The sequence below is a fragment of the Melospiza melodia genome, chromosome 27 (genome assembly GCF_035770615.1).
Source record: "Melospiza melodia melodia isolate bMelMel2 chromosome 27, bMelMel2.pri, whole genome shotgun sequence".
Classification (NCBI taxonomy): domain Eukaryota; kingdom Metazoa; phylum Chordata; class Aves; order Passeriformes; family Passerellidae; genus Melospiza; species Melospiza melodia.
The window spans coordinates 10077398-10101528 of NC_086220.1; the positions used below are offsets into that span (position 1 = coordinate 10077398).

Consider the following 24131-nt stretch of genomic DNA (forward strand, 5'->3'; position numbering starts at 1 on the left):
AGGGAGCTGGGGAAGCTGCTGGTTTGCTTCCTGTGTTTTAGTAGTGCAGCTCTGCTCAGAGGGCTCTGGGAAGAGCTCTGGGCTTCCAACCATGCCTCAGAAATCTGAAGGAAGTGGAAATTGCTGGAATAAAGGGTTTTATTGGGAGCCTTTGCTGAGGGCTGGGTCTGTCTGAAGAGGAACCTGCGAGCAGCCCTGCCCCACATGAGTGGGAGTGCTGTCAGCTGCGAGTCAAGCGAGAGCTTGTCACAGCTGGAATGGGAAGAATGTGCTGGGGAAAGGGAAAGGGAAAAGCGCAGCCCCAGCCCACGGCCAGGGAGGAAGATGCTTTGTTCAGGGCTGGGCAGAGAGGGGTTCTGCTGCTCTCGGTGACACGGTGTCCTGTTGCAGGAGGAGGAGGAGGAGGAGGGCGGGTGCCTGCAGGCAGGCTGGAGCCGGGCCGCTGCAGCTGGGGGCTGTCCAAGGGAAGGAGCTGTGCACGTACAGGAAGCCCAGCAGCAGCAGCAGGATCTCGCAGCTGAGCCTGGCTCGGCCCCAGCCAGGCAGCAACTCAAGGCCTTCAGGTTTAGCTCCAGCACAGGCCGTGGCTCTGAGCCTGAGTGTCCCCTGCTGTCCGTGCAGGTGAGATCTGCAGGGAGCCGAGTGCAGAATGCAAACTGCCCTGGCTGCGTGGCCATGCTGCTGTTCCCATCCCTGAGCGCTGCCCAGGGCTGGGGGGAGGCTGGCAGGCTCCTGGGCGGGGCTCAGCCCGTGTAACCTGCACAGAGAGGAGGAGCTCACCAGGCCCAGGTGAGCTGCTGGAGGTGTCCCTGTGCTGGGGAACAGCAGCCACCGTGGGGCAGCAGGGCTGGCCCGGCCCCTCTGCCACAGGGAGCGGCCAAACGGCTGCTCCCACCCAGCTCTGCTCCCTGTCCAGCACGGTGAAACTGAATCTGGAAAGGAAACCTCTCCCTCTTGCCAGCCGGGTAAGGTGAGAGCAGCTGCCTCCGGCGCAGAGCAGCTCCTAGGCTGGCTGCAGCCCCCTGCCCTGCCCCGGGGAGGGGTCTCTCCTGCGGAGCAGCAGCGAGGCCCGGGGCACCAGCCCGCACTCCTGCAGGCTCCTGGAGCTGTCCGTGTACACCCGCTGGGGAAAGGTGCTCAGGATCTCATAGTCCGAGTTCCCACCCCTAGGAAAGAACAGCACAATCTCCTCCTACTCACGGCATTCCCCAAGGTTCTGACCGATCCAAATGTGGTTATGCAAGAGCAGAAAAAAGGGTTTGCAGCCCAAAGTGCAGCTGCAGTGGGGAGGAAGGAGGCTCCTGCATGCCACCAGCACTGAGCTCAGCCTGGGCTCACACCAGGCCAGGCCTGCAGCAGGAGTGGGGACAGCAGAGGGGTCCCTCGGGCACCTGGAGCTGTCCCCAGCAGGCTCAGGGAGCCCTTGTGCAGCGCTGCATGTTTGGGACACAGCTGGCTGAGCCAGGTCAGGCTGCAGCTCAGCCTCCAGCACCCTGGGAAGGGTGGCACCAGCCTGGTGAGTGCTGGGAGGAGGCAAAGGCAGCACTGGGCCTGGATTGATGGCAATTTGAGGAGTACAGAAGTTTATGTCTGTTGCTGTGTGGCAAAGGTGGGTATGAAATGCTCTGAGCTTCTCAGAGCGCTGGAGAGTGCCGGGTGGGCACGGGGCTGCGCCCCAGCTCATGTTTGAGGCTCCAGGACCTCAGGAACCCCTTCCTGGGGCCCTGCAGGGTCAGGCAGGGTGGGAGGGAGGGCTGGGCTACCTGAGGTGGGCGAGCAGCTGGCGCAGGTCCCCGATGGTGTCTGTGAGCAGCATCCTCAGCTCGTACGTCTGCTCCCCGCTCTCGGACCTGACGTGCAGCCTGCAGAGCTCGGGGGCTCCAGCCTGCTCTGCTGCCCTCGCCCTGCGGTCACAGAGCCCTGTCAGCCCCGGGGAGAGCTCCTCTCAGCAGCAACAGCCTCCATGGCCCGACCGGGGCACGGCAGTTTGGTGCTTGGCAATGTCCTTGAGGTGAATGAGGCCCCGTCCGACCAGGGGCACCCAGACCAACCCAGTGCCCAAACTGCTGGAGGTGCCTTGGGGAGGGTTATTTATGGGCCTTTTTCAGCTTTTTCATTTTAAACCAGGGCTGTCTGGTAAGTACTCTGCCCTACTTCTTTGATTAAAAATAATCTGCTTGGGGTTTATTTTCATTAGTTATTTGGGTCTTGGCTTGCCAGAAAACTGAGTGGAAAAGTGCTGTTAGTGAGACCTCTCATCACCAGTTTCTCCATTTACTATGACTGCAAAGAGCTCCTTCAATGGTTACAAACTCTTAGGCCTTGGCTTGCTGTTGGGAAAACTTTCACATTAATAAGTGACATTTTGAACAACAGAAGCTTTTTGTTAGAGATGTAAAATGTGGCATGTTTGCCATTAAAAATTCAGTGGTTTTCCCAAAGGACCAAACTCGGCCTTTTGTCTCACTATTTCTAAGGTCTAAAAGGGGAAAGTCCATTCCTCAACTGAACTAAACCTGCAGTGCTGAAACAGGAGGAAGAGGAGATGCTGAAGGGCAGGGGTGGGGGGCTGTACCTGTCCCTGTCCAGGGCAGCCAGCCCAGGTGTTTCCAGCAGGATTTCCTCGCAGCTCTGCCGCCCATCAGAGCCCTGCAGCCAGAGCAGGTGAGCGTGAGCCCTGCAGGTTCCAGGGGGCTGGGAGAGGCCCGGGGAGGGGCTGTGGGTGCTGTGCAGGGCGCTGAGCCCAGAGCATCACCCTGCTCTCTCCTGGCGTGTCTGGGGAGCTCACTGTACCTGTGGAGCTGCTCCTTGGGCGCTGCCCACGCTCCCTCTGTGCTTCAGGGGCTGGGAAACCTCATTGGGATCCTGCTCCCGGGAGCATTTGGGACCTAGGGAGCAAAGGGGAGATATTTCCATGTGTGAGCTTTGTGACAAAGGTTTTTCCTCCAGAAGAGGCAGATTTGGTGAAAGGAGAGAGCAGCAGCCGACAGGGAGAGCTCTTGGCACCCCAGCCAGACCCAGAGCAGCTCTTGGGCTCCTCCCTGAAGCTGTCCCACTTTGTGCCCCACTGAATGTCTGATTGTGAGCATCAACAGTGAGACCTGTGCACAGCTGGGGTGCTCAGCAGGCAGGCACCTCTGCTGGGAAAAACTGGGGCTGTCACCATTTTTACAGACTTTTTTCACCTTGTCTGTGAAAAAAGACAGGTGAAAAAAAGTCTGTAAAAGTGAATTTTTACCTTATGAGGGTGAATTTGTAGGTGTCCATTCCTTTCTGCTGGGACAATTCTTTATTTTGCTGCTTGGGTAAAGGGGATATTTAGCTTTATCCTCGAGCACAGCTGTAGGAAGCAGGCAGCTGTTTCTCATGAGGGATACCTGTGCTGGGTCATTCAGTGATGCACCCACAGCCCCACTGATTTCTGACTTCCCAGCCCTGTCAGACATTGCTTACACAGACTGCAAGAGTCTAGAAGCCAAATGAGGAATCTGTGGCCTTTGATGTCCCATATTGTGCTGTGAAAGCCTGAAGAGAAACCGTCCCGTGCTGGGTGCAGTTACGGTAAATCTGCCTTGACGATATCTTCATTTTTGGAATGACTCGTTGAAAGGGGCAGTGTTTGCAGGCAGCTCCCCCCAGGCCTGCAGGGTTACCTCAGCACCCTTTCATGTGGTCAAGCTGGAAGGAAGCTCGGCCTTTCAGAAAGGCACAGGGCAGATTTGGTTTTGGAAACCTGCTGAATTTCTATTATTTCATTACTTGTCACGTCTCATTCCTGAGCAGGATTAATGCTGAGAGGATCCTGTGTGTGCTGCTGGCTCACAGAAGGGTTGAGACCCTCACATTCCCCTCCTACCACCTGGTAAGGTTTAAGAATCCTCCTCCTCAAGACTGAGCAGCATTTTCGAGGCAGGTTTAAGGTTTTACCTGGGATCTTGGATGTTTCCTGCGTTCTGTTGGATTCTGCAGTTCCCACCACGTGGCCAAGGCCAGGAAAGCTCCCTGCAAGGTCTGGCTTCTGGAACACCACATCCCTCCTGTCAGTGACCTGTAAGCAAATCTGGGTGTTGTACAAGCTCCTCTTGCTGCATCTGAGCCCAGCAAAGCACAGCAATGCCAGGCAGGAGCTGTGAACCCCAAACCAGGGCTGCACATGGAGCCCCAGAGCTCTGCACAATCCCATTTCCATGGGATTCCTCACCCCCAGAGCTCCCAGCTGGCCTGACCCTGTCCTGCTCAGCAGCTGTGCCCTGGTTTCTCATGGCACAGGACAGTCCAGCCTCTGGCTGTGCCTGCTGACATTGCAGGGGCACTCCCAGACCTACATTGGAGTCCTCCGAGGCTCCCTGCCTGCAAATGCGGCTTTGGCTCTTTGCCATTTCTGAGACATCAAAAACTGGGGCCCAAGAGAACCTCAGGTGGCCAAATCCATTTAAACTGTGGCAAAACAAACTCACGACATCCCCTTTAGAAGGTTCTTGTTCAATCTCACGTTACGAGCTTTTCCAGGGCAACTTCTGAGAACTTTTTTCCCCCCTCCTTTTTGTGACACAGCCCTTCATTTCCTGCATGTGCTGCTTGTCTCACAGAGCCTGCCGTGCTCTCAGAGGCCTCGTTCCAGGGCAGCTTCACTGGGGCACAGGAACCCTTGAACCCTGATGCTGAAACGTTTCCTGTAACGGCTGCTGCAGGTGCCCGGGGTGCCAGACACACCTGCACGGCCCCACAAACCTCAGCCCCTCCTCTGCAATGGCACTTGCCTGCAAGGGGACCCCGTCGGGGTAGCGTGGCTGCAGCTCCGAGGGGAAATAACCGTCCAGGATGTCCTGCAGGCATTGCTGAAACAACACGAGAGCTCCTGCTCACACCTCAGCCCTGCTGGGCAGCTCCTGTCTGTGCTGCTGTGGCCATGCAGAAAGGTCTGCAGCACAGACATGGAATTTCCATCTACAGAAATTGCTGCACAGGACACGAGAGGCTTTACAGGCACTGTGTAGCCATGAGATTGTCTGAAAAATCCTTTCCTTGGGATTTTCCCTCCTCAGAAGCTGGGAGGCCTCAGGAACAAAATGTAAACAATGGTTATCTGCTGCTGTGGAATGCAACAGGTGCATCTGGGATTGGTCTCATGTGGTTGTTTCTAATTAATGGCCAATCACAGCCCAGCTAGATTAGACTCTGTCCGAGCCACAAGCTTTTGTTATCATTCTTTCTTTTTCTATTCTTATCCAGCCTTCTGATGAAATCCTTTATTTTAGTATAGTTTTAATGTAATATATATCATAAAATAATAAATCAAGCCTTCTGAAACACGGAGTCAGATCCTCGTCCCTTCCCTCATCCTCAGACCCCTGCAAGCTGTGACGGTGTTCACAGGGGTCCGAGGATGAGGGAAGGGACGAGGATCTGACTCCGTGTTCCAGAAGGCTTGATTTATCATTTTATGATGTATAAAATACTGTATACCTGCGTGCTGGGGTGCTGGTAGGGCCGGAAGGCTCCGTGCTGCCCCACAGTGATGCCGTCCCGGTACAGGGTCAGGGGCAGGGGCTCTGCCCGCCGCAGCCGAGCCCCCCGCGCCGTCTGCTCCACCTGCGCGCTGCCCTCGCCCACCAGCGAGTTCAGGTCCCTGATGTGCTCCAGGATCAAATCAAAATCAACCTGCTGCTGCTGGCAAAGAGCGGCCTCACCTGCGGCACAGGGAGCGGAGTTAGGGCTGGTGGCAGGACATTTATTTATTTGTGAGAATCTGGGATGTGATTGAGCCCTGACACTGCTGGGCTGCCCTTCACGCCTCTGCAGGATGTGCTGCAGCCAGGGCCCCGGGGTGTGTGCTGGAGCACAGGGGCAGGGATGCAGAGCTGGAGCTGCAGCTCCTGCAGCTCCTGAGCATCTCCTGCAGCTCCTGAGCATCTCCTGCAGCCCACCCTGGGCTCCCTGACCCTCCCAGCTGTGCTGTGCTGTCCCCGTGCAGGATCAGGAGCTGCCCCAGCTGGATTCAGCAGATTGGATCAGGTGCAGAGCAGGTGCCAGGGGCAGCTGCCTGCAGCAGGGCAGGGGCTCCGCCAGGATGTTTGTCTGGGGCTTTGAGGGCTGTCATGGGGCACAGGAAAGAAGTCAGAAGAGGAAATGAGAGGAAAGGGCTTGGCTGAGTTGAAGTCCTTGCTTGTTCTGCTTTTTGTACGAGTTGTGAAAGGATGATGTGAAACAGGTCAGCGAGCTGAAACCAAAACTGTTCCTGCTGCTCTCCCTCTTCTCTCCCCTCCTGCATTTAAGGGAAGCTCTGGTCTGATATTTCCATGGTGGTTAGGAAGCAGCACTGGCTCTACAGTACAAATAATTTTCTGTTTTTTCTCTACCTAAGGAGGCAGTGCCAAAGCTGCTGGGCCCCAGAGAGCAGAGCCAGGCCCCAATCAAACCTCACATGTGGCAGGGAGGAAAGGCAAACAATACTCCCTGATGGAGCAGGCTCTCCTGTGTACACAAAGCACCTGATCCTGCTCCACACCCACTCTGTGCCAATGCCATCAGAGCAGCGGGGCCTCAAATGTGCAGGGGCTGTGAATTCTGCAGGAAGCAGCTGCTCTGAGGCCTCCTGAGCCATCAGGCTCTCTGCTCTTCCCCCAGAATGGGTGTACAGAACACAGGAATACGAAATTAAACCTTCTGCTGAGCTCCCTGTGTGCTCCCTGTGACGGGGAGATCTTGGCCCCCGAATCCCGAGGGTTTGGTGCTCATCCCCTGTCCGTGCTGGCAGCTCCGGCCGGCAGGGCTGCGCCTCACCCGGCCTGCAGAGGCTCCCTGCGGGCAGCTCCGCTCCGTCCCGGGCCGCTCCCGGCTCCTCTCCGACCCAGACCAGGCCGTAATCGCTCAGGAACCGCTGCGGGAGCAGAGCCGGGGCTCAGAACCGGGAAAGGGAGCCCGGGAGGGGTCGGATGTGGCTGGGAGAGGTGGGACAGCATTGTCCTGGGGCTCCTGGCCCTGGCAGACAGACAGACAGACAGATGGAGCGGTTTTATCAACACAGGGAAAAGGAGCAGGGAGGATTTGCAGTGCCAGAGGACAAGGCTGCAGGAGCTGGGCATCCCCACAGCCCTGGGAATCAGAATGGAGCTCACAGGTGAAGGAGGCACAGGTGTTTGTATGTTTAAATCCTCCCCCTGCTTCTCCTTTACAGAGGGGAAGGGCTGTGAGGACCAAGGGGCAGCTTGGAAAAGGCCAAAGTGGGGCTGCAGTGACCCCAAGGGCTGTGAGGACCAAAGGGGCAGCTTGGCACAGGCCACAGTGGGGCTGCAGTGACCCCAAAGCAGAGCAGGGCTGGCTCAGCAGCCTCACCTCCATCTCCCAGACCTGGCTCTGCAGCTCAAGGCACCTCAGCTCCAGCTCCTCCGTGCTGGCCGGGTCAGGAGCACCTGCAGGAGAAAAGCTGCCGTTCCTGTGAGGGTCCCCCTGTGCTCAGAGAGCTCCCACCCTGGCACACAGGGGCTGGAGGGGACAGAATCCGCCCTGCAGGGTCTGACAGTGCTGCTGACAGACTAAAAATGCAGTTTATTCCATCCAAGAGGTCACAGCAGTCCATGAGCAACAGAGCTGTGCCCACAGCTGTCAGCTCCAGCTGCAGGCAGGCCTGGAGACCCTTTGGTTTTGGTTACAGTGCATTCTATGCTTTTCTTTTGGTCACAATGCACTCTATACTTTTCTTTTGGTTACAGTGCATTATATACTTTGGTTTTGGTCACAATGCATTCTATACTTTTCTTTTGGTTACAATGCACTATTTACTTTTCTTTGCTGAGCATCTCAATACAGCAGAACCAATCTATGCCTTAACCGTTATCTATAGCCTATCATAACTCCTATAATTACCATATTCATGTTACTGTTCTCCAATCACTAAAAGTCAGTACATTACAGTTTAAGCTAGATGTTTTTCAGTTTTCTTGCAGTGGAAAATTCTGAGACCTTTTTTCTACCTGCAACATTTGCTGCCTTGTTTGTCTGTGGAATCTTTTTGCTTGGTAAAAACATCTTCCTGTTTGGGGTGGGTTTATCCATAAAAACCCCTTCTAACTAACACACCCTTTGCCTCCTTGGTTATCCAGTAAGACTGGCTCAGCAATTCTTTTCTTCTCTATCAAAACTTGCTTCCATCTCTATTCCTTCACCAGACTCCACATGTAAAAATCTTTCTGCCAAGCACAGATATCTGTGAGACTTTCTGGTCAAACTTTCCTCCTTCCCAGCAGTGGGAGCTGGCGTGAGAGGTGCTGCTGGCAGCACTGGGTGGGAATCAAGGATTCCAGGAGGATTCCAGGAGGAGCAGAGTCCCTGCAGCCGGGTCCTGGCTGCCTGGCAGAGCACGTGGCTGTGGTTTCACAGCCCCGTTTGAGTTCAGAGCTCAGGAAATGGAGAGCACAGCACAGCCCGGCCCACGGGGGCCCTGCAGGAAACGTGTGTGGGGCTGGAAAGCTGCTGGGCCCAGGTAAAACCCTCCAGTGAAACTCACTGAAACTGGCCTCGATTCAGAGCCAGGCTGGCCTGGGATGCTCTGGGGGCTCCCAGTGGGGTTTTGGTGTCTCCCAGCTGCGAGGAGCTGCTCTCCAGCTGTTTGAACCCTTTGCTGCTCCCCCTGCCCACCCTGGGCTGCCTGCGGTTGGTTCACACCCATGGAAAGCCAGAAACGGGTCAGGAAATGATGTCTGACACCAGAGCAACAGCCACAGAGAGCAGCTCTGCCCCTCTGTGTGTGCCCTCAGCAGGGAGGCTGCTGGAGCCAAGGGCAGGGTCCAGGATTTGGGATCCAGCTGTGCCCAGCTGAGCCCCGCAGATCTCCACAGCTGGAACAGTTTTTACCTTCTCCCACAGGTAGAACAATTTTTACCTTCCTCTTCCTCTTCCTGAAGATTCCTTATCTTCTCCTCGAGCTCAGCGATCCTCCTGTCCTGGAGGGGCAGAGCAATGGCCTGGGTCAGTCCTGGGCCAGTCCTGGGTCAGTTCTGCCCTCAGCAGCCCCAGGCACAGCTGGCACCCCACCCAGCCCAGGCCAAAGGGCTGAATCACCCCACAAACACCTTAATGAGGCCCAGGTGAGGGCTGGGATGAATACAGAGCTCCAGGAGTGGTGACCCAGCTCCCACCCTCCCTCTGGGTGTGCTGGGTGCTCCTGCTCAGAGCAGCAGGGAAGGGCTGAGCTAGAAACCAAACCACTGCAGCTGCTTCTTAAAAAAACCCAAACAACAACAAAAAAAAGGTATTTATTCTAAGATTTTAAAGGTATTTGTGCTAAGATTTTAAAGGGTATTTATTCTAAGATTTTAAAGGATATTTATTTTAGATTTTAAAGGGTATTTATTTTAGATTTTAAAGGGTATTTATTCCAGTCAGAGAGGGCTGCTCCAGGATGGCTCTGCTGTGTGAGCAGCTGCTGCTTCAGAAAACAAAAGGGGAGATGCACCACCACAACAGGAGGAAAAAAATTAAATTCTGAAGCCAAAGAGCTGCTACTGTTAGTGCCAGGGGGCTGAGAGCCACTGCTGCAAGGAGTTCCAGCAGGGACTGTCCCCTCTGCCACCCCAATCCCTGATCCCGCTGCTCTGCTGCTTTGTAAAGGGCTCATTTGGGTAATTAACACAGATTAACTGAGCCCACACAGGGTCTGGGAGGTGGAACTCCTGTGGCAGGGCACATGGCAGGCTCAGCAAGAGGCTGACTTTTACCTTCAGCTGGATTTCTTGTGCCTGTTTCTCTACTTTTTGTTCCAACTGGGAGATTTTTTCTGCCAGAGAGGACACGAGCTCCACGTCAGCGTGAGCTGCACCTGAAAGCACAAACACCTGTGAGCAGGATTGCTGGTCTGCCACAGCAGGGAGACTTTTTGGGTAGAAATCCCTTGATTCCTCATTGTGCGTGCGAGAGGGGAGCCACAGGAACGGGTCTGGCCTGGGGTGCTGCCAAAAACCGACGGCCCAGAACGCCCAGAGCCCTCACGGCTTCACCCTCCGCGTTCTTTTGCAGTGCTGTCCCCCCGAACAGGAGCAGAGGGTGCCTTGAAAGGATTCCCTGCCCAGGGGACACAGCCAGGCCGGGCCTGGACACTCACCCCCCGCCGCCATCTTGTTTACGGCCGGTTGCCACGGCGACGAGAGACCTGCTGCGATTGGCCCGGCGCTGGTCACGTGGCGGGCGCGGTAGCGCCGGGAACTACAACTCCCAGCATGCACCGCGCGCGTTATCCCGGGACACCGGGAACGGACCGGGACCGGTCCCGTTCTTCTCCTGTGCGCTCCACACACACCCATCAGCCTGGCCTGAGGCTCCTCTCGCCGCGCAGCTCCTCCCGATGCCCTCACCTGCTTCCCCGGTCTCTGTTTTCTCACCTGGACCCCACTGATGCCCTGAGCTCCCCCAGCGCCTGTCCCACCCCGGAGCCTTTCCTGGCTGTCACCTCCCAGGAGCCTTTCCTGGCTGTCCCCACCCCAGCGCTGCCTTTGCTGCTCTCCAGCAGCTCGGTCTCACCTGCTGGAGGTGAGCGGGACAGCCCAGTTATCCCCCCTGTTTTACCTCCTTTGATGGGGACAGGCCAGTTCTCCCAATTTCACCTCCTCTGATGGGAACAGGCCAATTCTCCCCCCTGTTTTACCCCCTTTTATGGGGACAGGCCAATGATCCCCCCGGTATCACCTCCTCTGATGGGAACAGGCCAATTCTCCCCCCTGTTTTACCTCCTTTGATGGGGACAGGTCAATGATCGCCCCGGTATCACCCCCTTTGCTGGGGCGTGTGCGGAACCACAGCCAGGTTTGGACCCCAAAGCCCATCCCATGCGCCCCCTCCATGGGCAGGGACACCTTCCCCTGTCGCAGGCCGCTCCAGCCCTGCCCTGGGCACTTCCAGGGATGCTGGCTGTGCTCACGCGGCTGTGATTTCTACTTGGCCAAAAGCAGAACTAAGTTTGGTGACGTTTTTCTGCAGAATAACCCCAGCTCCGGGCGGGAGCTCACCTCACCATGATGAAGCACATGGCCACGATGCGCTCCAGCAGCACAAACCCAGACAGCAGCTGTGTGGTGTGGCGTGTGCTCCCAGCACGCCCCAGCGACTTTATTCACTTTATTCACTTCAAACCATCTTAAAATAACAGATCCCTTTGGTTCCCCGTGCTCCCATCCCTTTTTCTGGGTTCCCTGCAGGGTGAGGGAGCTCGGGGATCTGCAGCGAGCGCACGGAGCCGGGGTTAAAGGAAACAATTCCCTTATTTAGGATTTAACTGAAATCCCGAGGGATGCCTTGGCTCCAGCTCCACCTGCAGGGAAGGAGGTTTGCTCCTGCCAGCCCTCCGGTGATCCGGGGAGGGTTTCACTCGCTCCGTGGGGTGTGAGCACAGAGAGGCCCAGGGAGAGGCAGAGCTGGGGGGTTCAGCCTTTCCTCGGACCTTTCCTTTGGGCACGCACCGCAGCTCGTTTTTACATACAAAAACCCCACTGTAGTATCTGTTTCTCTGCTGCTTCCAGCCGCGTGCTCACCCCTTTACGTCCTTTTATCTTATTTTGCCACTTGGTCTGTAAGCTCTGTGCAGGGACTCCGGGAGAACTGAAAGTATCCAAATATCTATAACATACATCTAATATATATTAAAATTTCTATATTCTGTCACCTACTCCTGCCATGCCAGGGGATGTGGAGGAGCAGCTCCGCGGCTTCCAGCCACGTTTGGCATCCTGTGCTCACCCCTTTACATCCATTTGTTTTGCCACTTTACACCCCTTTACATCCCTTTATCTTATTTTGCCCCGTCTTTAAGCTCTATTCAGTGACTCCAGAAGAACCGGAAATATCTATGTATTATAAATCTATACCTATATATATCTATAATATATATCTATAACTGAAAATTTCTGTATTCTGCCCTTTATCCCTGCTGCGCCAGGGGAGCTGCTTCCAGCCACGTCTGTCATCCTTTTATTTTGCCACTTTACGCCCCTTTACATCCTCGTATCTTACTTACATCCTTTTATTTTGCCACTTTGCATCCCTTCACATCCTTTTACCTTATTTTCCCCCGTCTTTAAGCTCTACGCAGCGACTCCGGAAGAACCGAAAATATCTATATATCTATAACATACATCTAATATCTATCTATGACTGAAAAAATTCTGCATTCTGCCGCACCAGGAGCTGCTGCAGGGCGTGCAGAGGAGCAGCCCCGCGGGTCCCTCTCGCGTCTGGCACCCTTTCCTGCCACCGCCGGGGACCTTCCCCCTTTGGGGCCGGGCGGCGCGGTCGGTGCGCGGTGCCCCCGCCGCCTTAAAGGCTGGGGCGGGCGGGAGCGGCACGGGAGGCGCCCGCGGAGCCCCGGCCATGCAGCGCTGCCGCCTGCTCGCCCTGCTCGCCCTGCTCGCCCTGGGCCTGGTAAGGAGCATCTCCCTCCGATCGCTGCTCAGACCCGCTGCGGTTGGGCTTTGTCTTCGGCTCTGAGCGCCGTGAGCTCCGCCGGAGCTTCGCGCTGGGCTCCAAATGCTTCCACGCGGGGGGTTTTTGATGCTTTTCTGCACCCTGAGGGTGGCACGCAGCTCTGTGAGGCTCTGGAAGGGCTCTCCAGCCCATCTTCCAGCTTTTCTAAGCCTGGCTCAGCTCTCCAGCCCATCTCCCAGCCTTTCTAAGCCTGGCTCAGCTCTCCAGCCCATCTCCCAGCCTTCCTAAGCCTGGCTCAGCTCTCCAGCCCGTCTCCCAGCCTTTCTAAGCCTGGCTCAACTCTCCAGCCCATCTCCCAGCCTTCCTAAGCCTGGCTCAGCTCTCCAGCCCATCTCCCAGCCTTTCTAAGCCTGGCTCAGCTCTCCAGCCCGTCTCCCAGCCTTTCTAAGCCTGGCTCAGCTCTCCAGCCCGTCTCCCAGCCTTTCTAAGCCCAGCTCAGCTCTCCAGCCCACCTTCCAGCCCCTCCTGCAGCGGGGATGCTGAGCTGGAGGGGGACTCAGGGCTGTGCTTCCCTCTCACCTCTCCTCGCTGGGTTATTTCCCTTCCTGCTGGGGCTCCATGGGGTGAGGGCCATGCTGAGGGACATGAGGCTCTCCTGGATGTAGGGATGAACCCACCAGCACTTTGGGGCAGCTTTTGGGATGATTTTTTTCCCCCTACAATGTGTTGGTGACAGATCTGTCTGTGCTTATTTCTCTCTGGAGCTCCCCACAGCTGGGCCCTGCTGCTGCCTGCACGGGCTGCATTTACGTTTTGGATTCCCCTCTGTAAAGGAGGCAAAGAGAGCAGGAGTGTGGCAGAGAGAGCAGAGTTTGGGCTCTGCTCCTGGTCCTTCCCCATCTCCAGAGGGCCCTGAGGAGGGGTGTAGGGCAGACTGGGAAATGGAATTGCTTTTCCAGCAGTGTTGGAGAGGGAAAGGGGCTGCCCTGAGCTCCATCCCCCGGCTGTGCTGCATTCCCCCACCGGCTGCACCCCCTGATTGCCCAGCCCGGCCTCGGGGGTCCCTCCTGCCGCTGCCCCTCGCTCCCAGCACGGGAATTCCCCGCACCGAGCCCTTCTCCCCGCGCAGGGCCGTGCCCGACACCTCCTCGCCACTTCCTCCGAGCGCGGGGCCGCTCCCCGCCCTGCGCTTCCCCCGGTTTCTGAAACCCCCGGTGAGCAGCAGGGACAGCGACTTCCCTGCCCGAGCCCAGGGCCGGGGGCTGCAGGGTGAGGGGAACCTGCGGGGGCACAGACGGGCGGCTCTTTGTCCGTTTGTCCTGCCGGGGCTGGGCGGGGTGGGCTCGGGTGTGCCCCCATCCTTCTGCCCCCAGGACCATCCTGGGCAGGGGATTTTGCCCCCAGGACCTCCCGGTCCTTTTGCCCCAGGACCCCCTGCTCCTTTTGCCCCAGGACCATCCTGGGCAGGGGATTTTGCCCCAGGACCCCCTGCTCCTTTTGCCCCAGGACCATCCTGGGCAGGGGATTTTGCCCCAGGACCCCCCGGTCCTTTTGCCCCAGGACCACCCTGGCAGGGCTCCGGGGGCTTTCACCGCCCTGCTCTGTTGGAGGGGTGCCTGAAGCCGTTTTCTCTGCCAGTCCCTCTGCCAGGCCAAGGAGGAGGACACGGCCAAGGATGACAAGGGGAAGGAGGCGGCGTCGCCCCCGAAGATTCCTGCCCCGAGCAACGCCACGACCGCCAGCAGCGTGAGCGCGCCCGGCGCCAGCGCCCCGCTCCTGTCCGCGGCTCTGGGGGGGCTGGCGGCGCTGCTGCTGCACCTGCGCTGAGCCCGAGGGTCCTGCAGCCCCCCGAGACCCTCCCCAGGACGGCACCGCCCCCGTCCCTGCCGCTGGAAGCGTTGCCCCGACCCCGCCGAGCAATAAACGCCGGTGCCGCCACGCAGGGCTCGCCTCCGCCTTCTCCCGGTTCGGTACCGGGGCTGCCGCGGGTGTGTGGGCGCAGAACCGGCCCCGTCCTGGGGCTTCAACCCTCGGGGATGGGGGACTGGGGGGGAGAAGGACGGGGACCCCCGAGAGAGCGGTCCCCTTCTGTCCCCTGAGCATCCCCCGAGCGGTCCCAGGGCCGTCCCCGAGCATCCCCCGAGCGGTCCCAGGGCCGTCCCCGGGCATCCCCCGAGCAGTGCCCTCCTGTCCCCCGAGCATCCCCCGAGCCGTCCCCTCCTGTCCCCCGAGCGGTCCCCGGCACGGCTTGGCCGGTGCCTCTCTCCTCACAGTCCATGCCCACGGAGCTGCCGGTGCCCGTGGGCACTAGAGGGCACTGGGATCCCGTCCTGGCACCAGCATCGGGCTGCGGGAGCTGCCAGGCCGTGGGCACGACAAGGACAAGGACACCAGCCGGCCAGGCAGGGCTGTATCTTACACACGTACATAAATACAGTTCGGGGGGGAGGAAGGCCTGCGGGGAGGGGCCCTGCTGCTCTCCAGAGGGTGCCACGCTGGCCGTGTCCATGGCATCCTGCACGGGCCGTGCTCAGGCCTCCACGGAGGGATGTGGGGTGGTCCCCCCGTGATGGAGAGGACGGTGATCATCCCCCACAGCAGCAGCTGGGGCAGAGGTGCTGGGGATGCAGCGCGGATGGGTCTGAGGCCTCCTGCCCCCGTGTGCGGACGCTGGCAGGGTGTCCCCATGCTGCCCTTGTCCCTCAGAGCACCTGGATGTCCCAGAGCTGCGTGGGTCGCTCCTCAGCCGTGTCCCACACCACGGCGTGGTCCCGGTCGTAGCTGCGGCCGCCTGCGGAATGAGGGGGAGGTTTGGGGAGGGCAAACCCCGCTCCTGATGGAAACACCCCGTCCTGGGGCACCCCTGGGCAAGCAGGTGTGCGGGGCCGAGGGCTCACCCTTGATGTCCAGCACCATGTCCTCGAACATCTGGCTGTGGATCCGTCCCTGGCTGTCCACGCTCCAGGTCTGCCGCGGCAGCCGCGTCTCGGACCAGAGCACGGCCTTGGCTCCCTTCCCCGCCGGCCCGATCACCTGCAGGCTCATGCTGGGGGCCACCTGCAGGGGACATGGGCAGGGAGGGCCCTCTAGGGCGGCTGCGTCTGGGCTGGGATGTGGGTGAGCAGGGGGAGCCCCTCGGCGAGAGGCGCGGGCGGTGAGGGTGAGAGCAGGGAAGGCAGAGATGGCCTCACATCTCCAGGGGAGACTCCGGGAGAGGAATCAGCACATCTCTGGGATCAGGGGCTGGGAGAAGCTCTTACAAACCCCCCTGTACAATGTCATGTCATCACTGGAGCATGATGGAATAGTGGAGAGCAGGCGTAGATAAGGGGTCGAGGGGAGATGTAGTGGAATCCTGTTGTTAGCCCTGAGGTGGTCAGGAGAGCAGTGACTGCTGCTAGGATGGGTCAGGGGCTGGGGTCAGCTGTGTGATAAGAACGTGCTGGATGTGCCATTGAGAATTAGATATTTTCCTGCGGGAAGAGGCTCAGTAGGAGTACGAAAACACAGGCTTGTATTATCGCTACTGCTGCCTTTGGGATGGTTAGTAAGAAGAGAGGTAGTAGAGTTAGGAGTGAGACTGCTGCTGTTGTGGAGAACAGGGCTGCTGTGGCTGTATGAATTGGATCTCTGCAGCCATAAACCCTGGAAGAAGGCTGAGGGGTGGGGAGTGCCCACAGGAGCCCTGCCAGGGCCTGCCCGGGTCCCCTGGGTGGCGCTGGCTGCCACTGCCCAGCCCTGACCTGGTTTTTGATCAGCCCGTCCTCGTAGTACCACACGGAGCTGCTCTGCTCGCTCAGGCTGGACACCACCACCCTGCCCGCCTTCATGTCCTCCACGTCGTCGGGCACCGAGAGGAGCAGCTGCAGCTCCCTGCTCCTGATGTGGAAATAGACCCTTCTCTGCAAGAGAGGAGCCTGGCTTTGCACCCCAAACCCTTCTCTGCAAGAGAGGAGCTGGGCTTTGCACCCAAACCCTTCTCTGCAAGAGAGGAGCTGGGCTTTGCACCCCAAACCCACCTGGCTTTGCACCCCAGACCCGCCTGCCTGCAGCTCCTCACCCACCTGGGCTCTGGGAAGGAGGATCCTGCACTCAGGAGGGGTCTCCCCGTTGTCCTCCCCCCAGGATGTCCCCAGGTGTCCCCAGGGCGATGGCTGTGCCCGTGACCTGTCCCTGGCAGCTGGCACGGCTCACCACGCTGCCATGCCGTGTGTTTTACAAGGCATCGCCCACGGGGAGCATTTCACCACAAAGGCGGCCACTCCCAGGGTGGGGGGACAGGAATGTGGGGTGACAGCGCCGAGCTGGTGGCACCTTTCCCGTGCCAGAGCTGCCAGGCTCCCCAGCTCCCCCCGCCCAGGGCTGGCAGCTCTGAGCCCGGGGTTTTGGGCTCACCCCAGCAGGTGACACGGCCCTGTCCCCTCCCAAAGGTGCCCCTCACCTGGCGGATGGGGTAGAGGGAGCCCACGTGCTGCAGCCCGCTGTAGGTCAGCCAGTTGGTGATCTCAGTGCAGTCCAGCAGCCACTGCCGCCCTCGGAAATCACCGTGCTCGCACAGCACCCAGCTGGGGACAGGGGGCACAGCATGGGGACAGGGGACACCCAGGGGGACAGGGGGGCACAGGGTGGGTCACCCAGGGGGACAGGGGGCACAGCATGGGGACAGGGGACACCCAGGGGGACAGGGGGGCACAGGGTGGGTCACCCAGGGGGACAGGGGACACCCAGGGGTCACTCACATCCCTCCTTTGACCCGCACGGACAGCACGTGGTTGTTGAAACCCTCGGCCTGCAGGCTCCGCACCTCGGCGTTGAGCTCGATCTCCTTCCCCTCGAAACACTCCAGCCCGTGCAGGAAGATGGAGGGCTCCGAGAAAAACTGTGGGATGGGGGGGACAAAGGGGGAAATGAGGGTTCCTGGGGGGCAGAGGCAGAACTGGGGGTGCCCCTGAGAGGGGAAAAACATCAGGGAAGGGGAAGGGGAAAGGAAAGGAAAGGAAAAGAAAGGGGAAAGGAAAAGAAAGGAAAGGAAAGGAAAGGAAAGGAAAGGAAAGGAAAGGAAAGGAAAGGAAAGGAAAGGAAAGGAAAGGAAAGGAAAGGAAAGGAAAGGAAAGGAAAGGAAAGGAAAGGAAAGGAAAGGAAAGGAAAGGCTCACCAGTGGAACTTTCCTCAGGGAGCCGATGGCGGTGGAGCACAGGCAGCCCATGGCACCGAGCGTGGGGTACTCGCCCTCGGACAGCACGTGCTGCTCCCCAGTGAAGTCCTGCCCGTCGAACAGGATCCAGCTGGTGGGGAGGACATTCCCGGGCTGACAGAGCTGTCATGGAGGGCACCCATCCCTCCCCAGCACCCCGACACCCCACCTGCCCCCGCGGACTCGGCAGGAGCGCGGGGTGAAGGCTTCGGGCAGGGCACCCTGGTCCTCCTCAAAGGCAATGTGATCCCCCAGGAAATCGGGTTCTGAGAAAAGCAGGATCTGGGGAGGGAGCAGAGGGCTCAGTGAGGGACAAAGCGTCCCCACCACCCCCAAGGGGCTGCAGCCCCCTCCCCATCAGCAGCCCTACCTTGGAGACGAAGTGCAGGTTGCGTTCCCTGACCTGGAATCAAGCAGAGCAGGGCTGCTGTGAGTCTGGCTGTGACCCCACCGGCCCGGGGGGGGGTCCCACGGGGCGGGGGGCCGTCCCTGACCTGCAGGATGGGCTGTGCAGAGGCGATGCGGCAGTCGCTGGCGCCCCAGTCCTCGCAGCTGCGGTACACGCCCTTCTCCAGCACGTACTGCTCTCCCGAGTAGTTGGGGCCCTCGTAGGCCACCCAGCTGTGGGGGGAGGTCAGTGCCGGCCCGTCGCCCCCCGGGTGCCCCTCACTGCCCCCCGGCACACTCACACCCCGCTCAGCACGTGGATGGACTGGGTGACGCTGCCGTAGCCGGCCAGCCCCGTGTCGGGCAGCGCCTCGCTCAGCTCCACGCTCGCGCCCTCCTCGAAGTCCATGGCCTCAAACAGCACCAGGGCTGGCTCCGAGAAATCCTGCGGGGAGAAGGGGCCCCCCCAGGCCCCAGGGTCTGTCAGGGGACAGGGCTGTGGGCTGGGCACACGCACGGCGGGCTCCTGCCTGGCTCTGGGCACCCAAAGCTGCCAAACCTCGGCCAGGATGATTCTGGGGGATCTCAGGCCTTGCCTGATGCAGGCGGGCACGGCTCCCTTTGGGGGGGAGGATGGGATGGGGGTGCCTGGCTCTCTCAGATCCCTTCCCCAGCCGTTCCCAGCCTTTCCTCACCGTCCGGATCAGCCGCAGGGACAGCAGCTCCGGGCTGTAGCCGCCCCAGTGCCTCCAGTCCTGGTACTCCCCTTCCTCCAGCAGGTACTGGTGGCCGCGGAATCCCTCCTTCTCGTAGCCAACCCAGCTGTGGCACAGGCAGACGGGCACTGAGCACTCCAGAGCGTTTCCACGTGCTGGGGCACGGGGGCACCATGCACAGCCTCTCCCCCAGGTGCCCCACAGCCATTGCACAGCCATTCCCAGGGGTGGCCGTCACCTTCCCGGCCCTGCCCTCCCCGTGGCACTCACCAGCCCCCCAGGACACGCAGGGAGCCCACGGTGGGCAGGGCTGCCTCGGGCAGGTGCCTTAGGTCGTACATGTCTCTGCTGATGGTGAAGCTGCGGCCCTGGAAAGCTGCAGCCTCATAGATCAGCACCTGGGGACAGGTGAGGAAGGTGAGGAGGGGACAAGGTGGGGTGAGGGTGGTCCCAGGGCCAGCCCAGGGCTCCTGGGAGCTGCCCCAGAGCTCACCTGAGGCTCACCAGGTCTCTCCACGACGGGGCAGCCCTGGAAGGAGAAGGAGCCCCAGTGAGGCCGTGGTGGCAGGAGGAGACATTGCAGGGACATCTGCTGCCACCCTACAGAGCCTGAGCTGGGTTTTGGCTCATTTTCACTCAAGAAGCTCTTTGGAAGCTTTCCCTCACCCCTGACCCACAGGAGCACTTCCCAAAGCCACGCTTGGCCTGTTCCCACACCGTGATCTCACTGATGGAGCCAGGAGCTGCCTGAACTCGCTGACACCTGGACACAGCACCCCCAGGAGCCAGCACTCACCAGCCTGATGGGGTGCATGGAGCAGATGGACGGCTCCTTCGCTCCCCACGCCTTCAAATTGGGGTACCCGCCCGGCTCCAGAACGTAGGGATCGTCATCGAAGAAAGGCTTGGAGTAAAGCAGCCACCTGGGGATGGGGAAAGGCGTCACCCCCTGTTTCTACCTGTGCCAGAGCCCACCTGGGGATGGGGAAAGGTGTCACCCCCTGCTCCTGTCTGTGCCCGAGCCCACCTGGGGATGGGGAAAGGTGTCACCCCCTGCTCCTGTCTGTGCCCGAGCCCACCTGGGGATGGGGAAAGGCGTCACCCCCTGTTTCTATCTGTGCCTGAGCCCACCTGGGGATGGGGAAAGGCGTCACCCCCTGCTCCTGTCTGTGCTGGAGCCCACCTGGGGATGGGGAAAGGCGTCACCCCCTGTTTCTATCTGTGCCCACCTGGGGATGGGGAAAGGCGTCACCCCCTGTTTCTATCTGTGCCCACCTGGGGATGGGGAAAGGTGTCACCCCCTGCTCCTGTCTGTGCCCACCTGGGGATGGGGAAAGGTGTCATCCCCTGCTCCTGTCTGTGCCCGAGCCCACCTGGGGATGGGGAAAGGCGTCACCCCCTGTTTGTGCCTGAGCCCACCTGGGGATGGGGAAAGGCGTCACCCCCTGCTCCTGTCTGTGCCCACCTGGGGATGGGGAAAGGCGTCACCCCCTGCTCCTGTCTGTGCCAGAGCCCACCTGGGGATGGGGAAAGGCGTCACCCCCTGCTCCTGTCTGTGCCAGAGCCCACCTGAGGATGGGGAAAGGCGCCACCCCCCGCCCCCGTCAGTGCCCGAGCCCACCCGCAGCCCCCAGCCCCGGGTCCCCTCACAGGCCCGAGTGCACGATGATGGAGGCGGCCGCCAGCGCCTGGCCCCGCTCTCGGGTGTCCTCGGCCGAGCCGCTGAAGCGGAGCCGGGCGCCCTCTCCGTTCTCCTGGGCGAACAGGCTGATGTGGGGCGTGCGGTAATCCTGCGGGGACGGCACAGCGTTCGGGCCCCGCTGCTCCGCCCGGGAACGGCGCTGGGGGCTCCGGGGGTGCCGGCACTCACCCGCACCACCCGCTTGAAGGAGCCGATGCGGAACGGGCGGCTGCCGCGGGGCTGCCCGCTGTGCCCGCTGTGCCCGCTGTGCCCGCTGTGCCCGCCGTCCCCGCTGTCCCCGTACGCCGTCCAGGGGCTGTCGATCTCCACGTCGCCCTCGGCCAGGACGCATTTGCGCCCTCGGAACCGCGGCTTCTCGTACATCACCCACCTGCGAGCGCCGTGGGGGCGGCACGGGGGAGACCCGGCGTTACCGGAGCCCCCCGGGGCAGAGCGTGGGTGGGGAAGGGCTGCCGGTAATTAACACCGCGCCGGTAATTAGCAGCGGCAGCACGGGCGCTCCCGAAGCCCGGGCTGCCCTCCCCGGGGTCCCCTCCGCGTGTCCCGGCCCCGCTGCCGTCCCTGCCGTCCGTACCCGCCGCGGATGACTCGGATGGAGATGGTGTGGGACAGCTCCCAGGACGTGGCGTCGGGGATGTCGTCCCAGATCTCCCGTTTGTGCCCCGCGAAGCCGGCGTCCGAGTACAGGATGATCTGGGAAGGGTGACACGGCTGCCACTCCGCCCTGCCCTGCCCGGCCAGCCCTGCCCGGCCCCACCGCCCTCTCCGTACCTTGCCAGGCCTCGTGTTGATCTTCAAGCCCTCCTTATCGTCCTGCAGTGGAGAGCCCGGCGGTCGGGCGGGTGAGGAGCGCGGGGGGAGCTCGGCTGAGGCAGCCATCTCCCCGCAGCCTCGCGTCTGGCGTCCGCCCGGCCCTCCCACGGCCCCGGGCAGCCACACCTGAGCGAGCATTCCTGCCCTGCCGGGGATCGGCCTCCCGTCTGCCCGGGACCCTCCTGGCACCCGCCCGGGACCCTCCTGGCACCCACCGGGGACCCTCCTGTGACCTGCCCAGGACCCTCCTGTCATCCGCCCGGGACCCTCCTGTGACCTGCCCAGGACCCTCCCAGCAGCCGTGGTGACACCCTTCCATCCCTTGACCTCGTATCCACCATCCCAGTGCCCTCCCATCACCCATCCCAGTATCACCCATCACCCATCCCAGTATCTCCCATCACCATCCCTGTGCCCTCCCATCACCCATCACCATCCCAGTATCCTCCCATCACCCATCCCAGTATCTCCCATCACCATCCCAGTATCTCCCATCACCCATCCCAGTATCTCCCATCACCATCCCAGTGCCCTCCCATCACCATCCCAGTGCCCTCCCATCACCATCCCAGTGCCCTCCCATCACCACCCCAGTATCTCCCATCACCATCCCAGTGCCTGCACTCTCCCCCCACGGCATCTCTGAGTGGAGAGGAAGCACCAGCCCCATTTTGGGGTCAGGGCAGGACGCTGCAGGGTTCACCCCCGCCGCCGGGGAAGGAGAGCGTTCCCCAGCGCTGGATTCACTCACCAGGACGGGCTCGAGGCTCAGGGTCACGCTGCCCTCTGGTTCCTCGGGGCCAGCAGGGCCCAGCCCGTCGTGGTGCCCGGGGCAGGCTGGCTCCGAGCCCCCGGCGCCGGGCCACACGAAGCGGCCGTAGAGCACGCTCTTGTCCAGGCGGGAGTAGGGCTTGCCCTCCTCGGCCCCGGCTGCCCGCTGCTCCAAGAAGTGCGACAGCAGCGCCATGCCCTTGAGGACGTTCCCTCGGAAGGGCGCGCTGCTCTCGGCCGCCGCTTTGGCGTTCCCCTCCTCTGCCGGCGAGCCCCCCTCCACCCGCCCCTCGCCCCCCAGGCCGTTCCCGGGCACCCCCCGGCGGCTCCCCGCGGCCGCCCGCTCCTCCGGGCTCAGGTAGGGGTTCTCGATCTCCTCCTCCTCCTCCTCCTCGGGGGGCTCCTGTGGCCGCGCCGGGCCCGGGCCCCGCTCCAGCAGCTCCCGCAGGGCCTGGGGCAGGGGCAGGGCCAGGGGGGCGCGGGGGGCCACGCGGTGCTCGTGGATGGGCGGCAGGGCGGCGCAGCGCCCCAGCGCCGACGGCCGCGGCTGCCGCGGGGCTTTGGGCGCCTTGCGCATCTCCGAGGGCTCCATGTTCCGCAGCGTGTCCACCAAGATCTCCATGTCCACCAGCAGCTCGGGGTCCTCCTCGCTCGCGTCCGGGGGGCTCTCGGCAGGGGGTTCGGGGGCTGGGGGCTCGCTGGGGGGCTCTGGGGTGCTCTCAGGCTCTTGGGCTGTGCCCTGGGGGTCTCCCATCGTCTCATCCCCCTCCAGCTCAATCTCAGCCTTGGCCGATGCCGCTGTTTCGGATGAAGGCTCTGGACCATCGCTCTCCTCTGAGGGGGGGGTCTCGGGGGTGCTGCCAGCCCCCGGGGGGCTCTCTGTCCTCGGTGGCGTGGCTGGCATGGTGCCATCCGCGTCTGCCACGCTGCCCTCACCCGTGCCAGCCGGAGCAGCCTGGCCAGCCGAGGGACCCTGCGGGGAGCTGCTCACGCTGCTTTGCGGGTCCCCGGCCCACGGAGCCGCCTCCACCGGAGCCGCCTCCACCGGAGCCGCTTCCACCGGAGCCGCTTCCACCGGAGCCGCCTCCACCGGCGGGGGCTCGGCTTGTGCTGAGTCCTTCTCCTCGGGGGATGCCTCCTCCGGGGGCCCAGCGGCCTCTGCGCTGCCCGGTGAGCTCTCCGTGCCCGCCGCAGCCCCCGCGGAGCCGCTGCCCTCCTGCCCGGGGCTGTCCCGCCGTGCGGCGGCCGCGGTGGCCCCGGCAGTGCCGAGCGTCCCGTTGGGAGCCCCCCGTCCCTCCGCGTCCCTGCCCGTCCGCAGCACGGTGACCTGCCGGGCCCTGGGCAGGGCGGGGGCGCCGCCGGCCTTGGCGGCACCGGGGGCACCGGGCCCGTTCCCGGGAGCCGCCGCGGGGCGCTCGGCGGGGCCCGTGGGCAGCAGGGTGCCGTGCACGTAGCTCTCCCGGTGCACCGGCACCTCCGGGCCGGGCGAGCCGTCCCCGCCGGGCCCCGCCTTGCCCCGCTCCTTGTCCTGGCGCCGGGGCCGCTGCGCGGGGGCATAGACCTGCGAGAAGATGGGGCCGTGAGCCGCGAAGTCCTTGCGGAGAGCGGCGGAGGAGGAGTGCTCCCGGCGGGCCGGGGCGGCGGGGCCGGAGCCGGTCTTCTTCTCCACGATCTCCCTCTCCCAGGCCTGCAGCAGCAGGGACACGCGGGACGGGCTCCCGTCGCGGCCCCGCGGGCTCTCCAGGCGCCGCGACACCAGCGAGACCTTCTGGAAGCGGGAGCGGCCCTCGGGGGCGGCCGCGGCCCCCGGCTTCATGCTGAGCTCCGCGCTGGAGATGAAGGCTCGGCTCTTGCTGTGCCGGAGCGGCGGATCCATGCCGGGGAACCGGGCAGGGCGCGGCTCCGGTCCCGCGGTGCCCCCCGCGCCGCCGGGCTCAGCCCCCGCGGGCGCCGCGCTGGGCCGGCAGAGCTGCGGGGACAGAAGGGGTCTGGGAGAGCTGGGAACGACACCAAACCGCGGGTGCCAAAGCTGGCTTGAAACCCCCAGGCATCCCTGTGGTCCCGAGGGACATTTTGGGGGCACAGGAGGCAGCTTTGGGGCTCCTCGTGGTGCTCATTTGGGGTGTGAGGGCACTGT

The 24131-nt window shown here is 61.7% G+C and overlaps 2 protein-coding genes across 3 annotated transcripts; both read right to left on the reverse strand.

Moving 5' to 3' along the window:
* Positions 1 to 858: 858 nt before the first annotated feature.
* Positions 859 to 10127, reverse strand: UBXN11 (UBX domain protein 11). Of its 2 annotated transcripts, XM_063177387.1 has the most exons (10): positions 10100 to 10127; positions 9717 to 9817; positions 8882 to 8942; positions 7336 to 7412; positions 4761 to 4838; positions 3928 to 4048; positions 2794 to 2888; positions 2576 to 2649; positions 1764 to 1904; positions 859 to 1166 (listed from the first exon to the last, which is right to left on the reverse strand). In XM_063177387.1, the coding sequence occupies exons 1-10, from the start codon at positions 10110 to 10112 to the stop codon at positions 1004 to 1006; spliced, it is 924 nt and encodes a 307-aa protein (XP_063033457.1). In that variant the 5' UTR covers positions 10113 to 10127; the 3' UTR covers positions 859 to 1003. The 2 variants fall into 2 exon arrangements, with proteins under 2 accessions (XP_063033457.1, XP_063033456.1); XM_063177386.1 differs by lacking the exons at positions 7336 to 7412; positions 8882 to 8942; positions 9717 to 9817; positions 10100 to 10127 and adding an exon at positions 5467 to 5936.
* A 4713-nt stretch (positions 10128 to 14840) lies between these two features.
* On the reverse strand, positions 14841 to 23870 carry CRYBG2 (crystallin beta-gamma domain containing 2). The gene is made up of 20 exons (XM_063177427.1): positions 23070 to 23870; positions 21975 to 23018; positions 21182 to 21223; positions 20985 to 21103; positions 20579 to 20780; positions 20359 to 20498; positions 19505 to 19631; positions 19202 to 19237; positions 18979 to 19106; positions 18688 to 18814; positions 18295 to 18437; positions 18100 to 18226; positions 17976 to 18008; positions 17775 to 17887; positions 17567 to 17696; positions 17151 to 17290; positions 16853 to 16976; positions 16155 to 16313; positions 15309 to 15468; positions 14841 to 15202 (listed from the first exon to the last, which is right to left on the reverse strand). Exons 1-20 carry the CDS (start codon positions 23868 to 23870, stop codon positions 15114 to 15116), a joined length of 3984 nt encoding a protein of 1327 aa, XP_063033497.1. The 3' UTR covers positions 14841 to 15113.
* Between the last annotated feature and the right edge of the window lie 261 nt (positions 23871 to 24131).

What these genes read in the sequence shown, in the direction of transcription:
- UBXN11 (XM_063177386.1), bottom strand. Translation starts at nt 5,913, where the DNA reads ATGCTCAGGAGCTGCAGGAGATGCTCAGGAGCTGCAGGAGCTGCAGCT. An exon ending in GCTGCCCTGGACAGGGACAG is followed by an intron (nt 1,905 to 2,575) that starts GTACAGCCCCCC and finishes CTGTGACCGCAG; the next exon opens with GGCGAGGGCAGCAGAGCAGG. An exon ending in CAGCTGCTCGCCCACCTCAG is followed by an intron (nt 1,167 to 1,763) that starts GTAGCCCAGCCC and finishes GTTCTTTCCTAG; the next exon opens with GGGTGGGAACTCGGACTATG.
- CRYBG2 (XM_063177427.1), bottom strand. Translation starts at nt 23,870, where the DNA reads ATGGATCCGCCGCTCCGGCACAGCAAGAGCCGAGCCTTCATCTCCAGC. An exon ending in CCTTCAAGCGGGTGGTGCGG is followed by an intron (nt 20,499 to 20,578) that starts GTGAGTGCCGGC and finishes CCGTCCCCGCAG; the next exon opens with GATTACCGCACGCCCCACAT. An exon ending in CCCTGCGGCTGATCCGGACG is followed by an intron (nt 18,438 to 18,687) that starts GTGAGGAAAGGC and finishes TTCTCCCCGCAG; the next exon opens with GATTTCTCGGAGCCAGCCCT.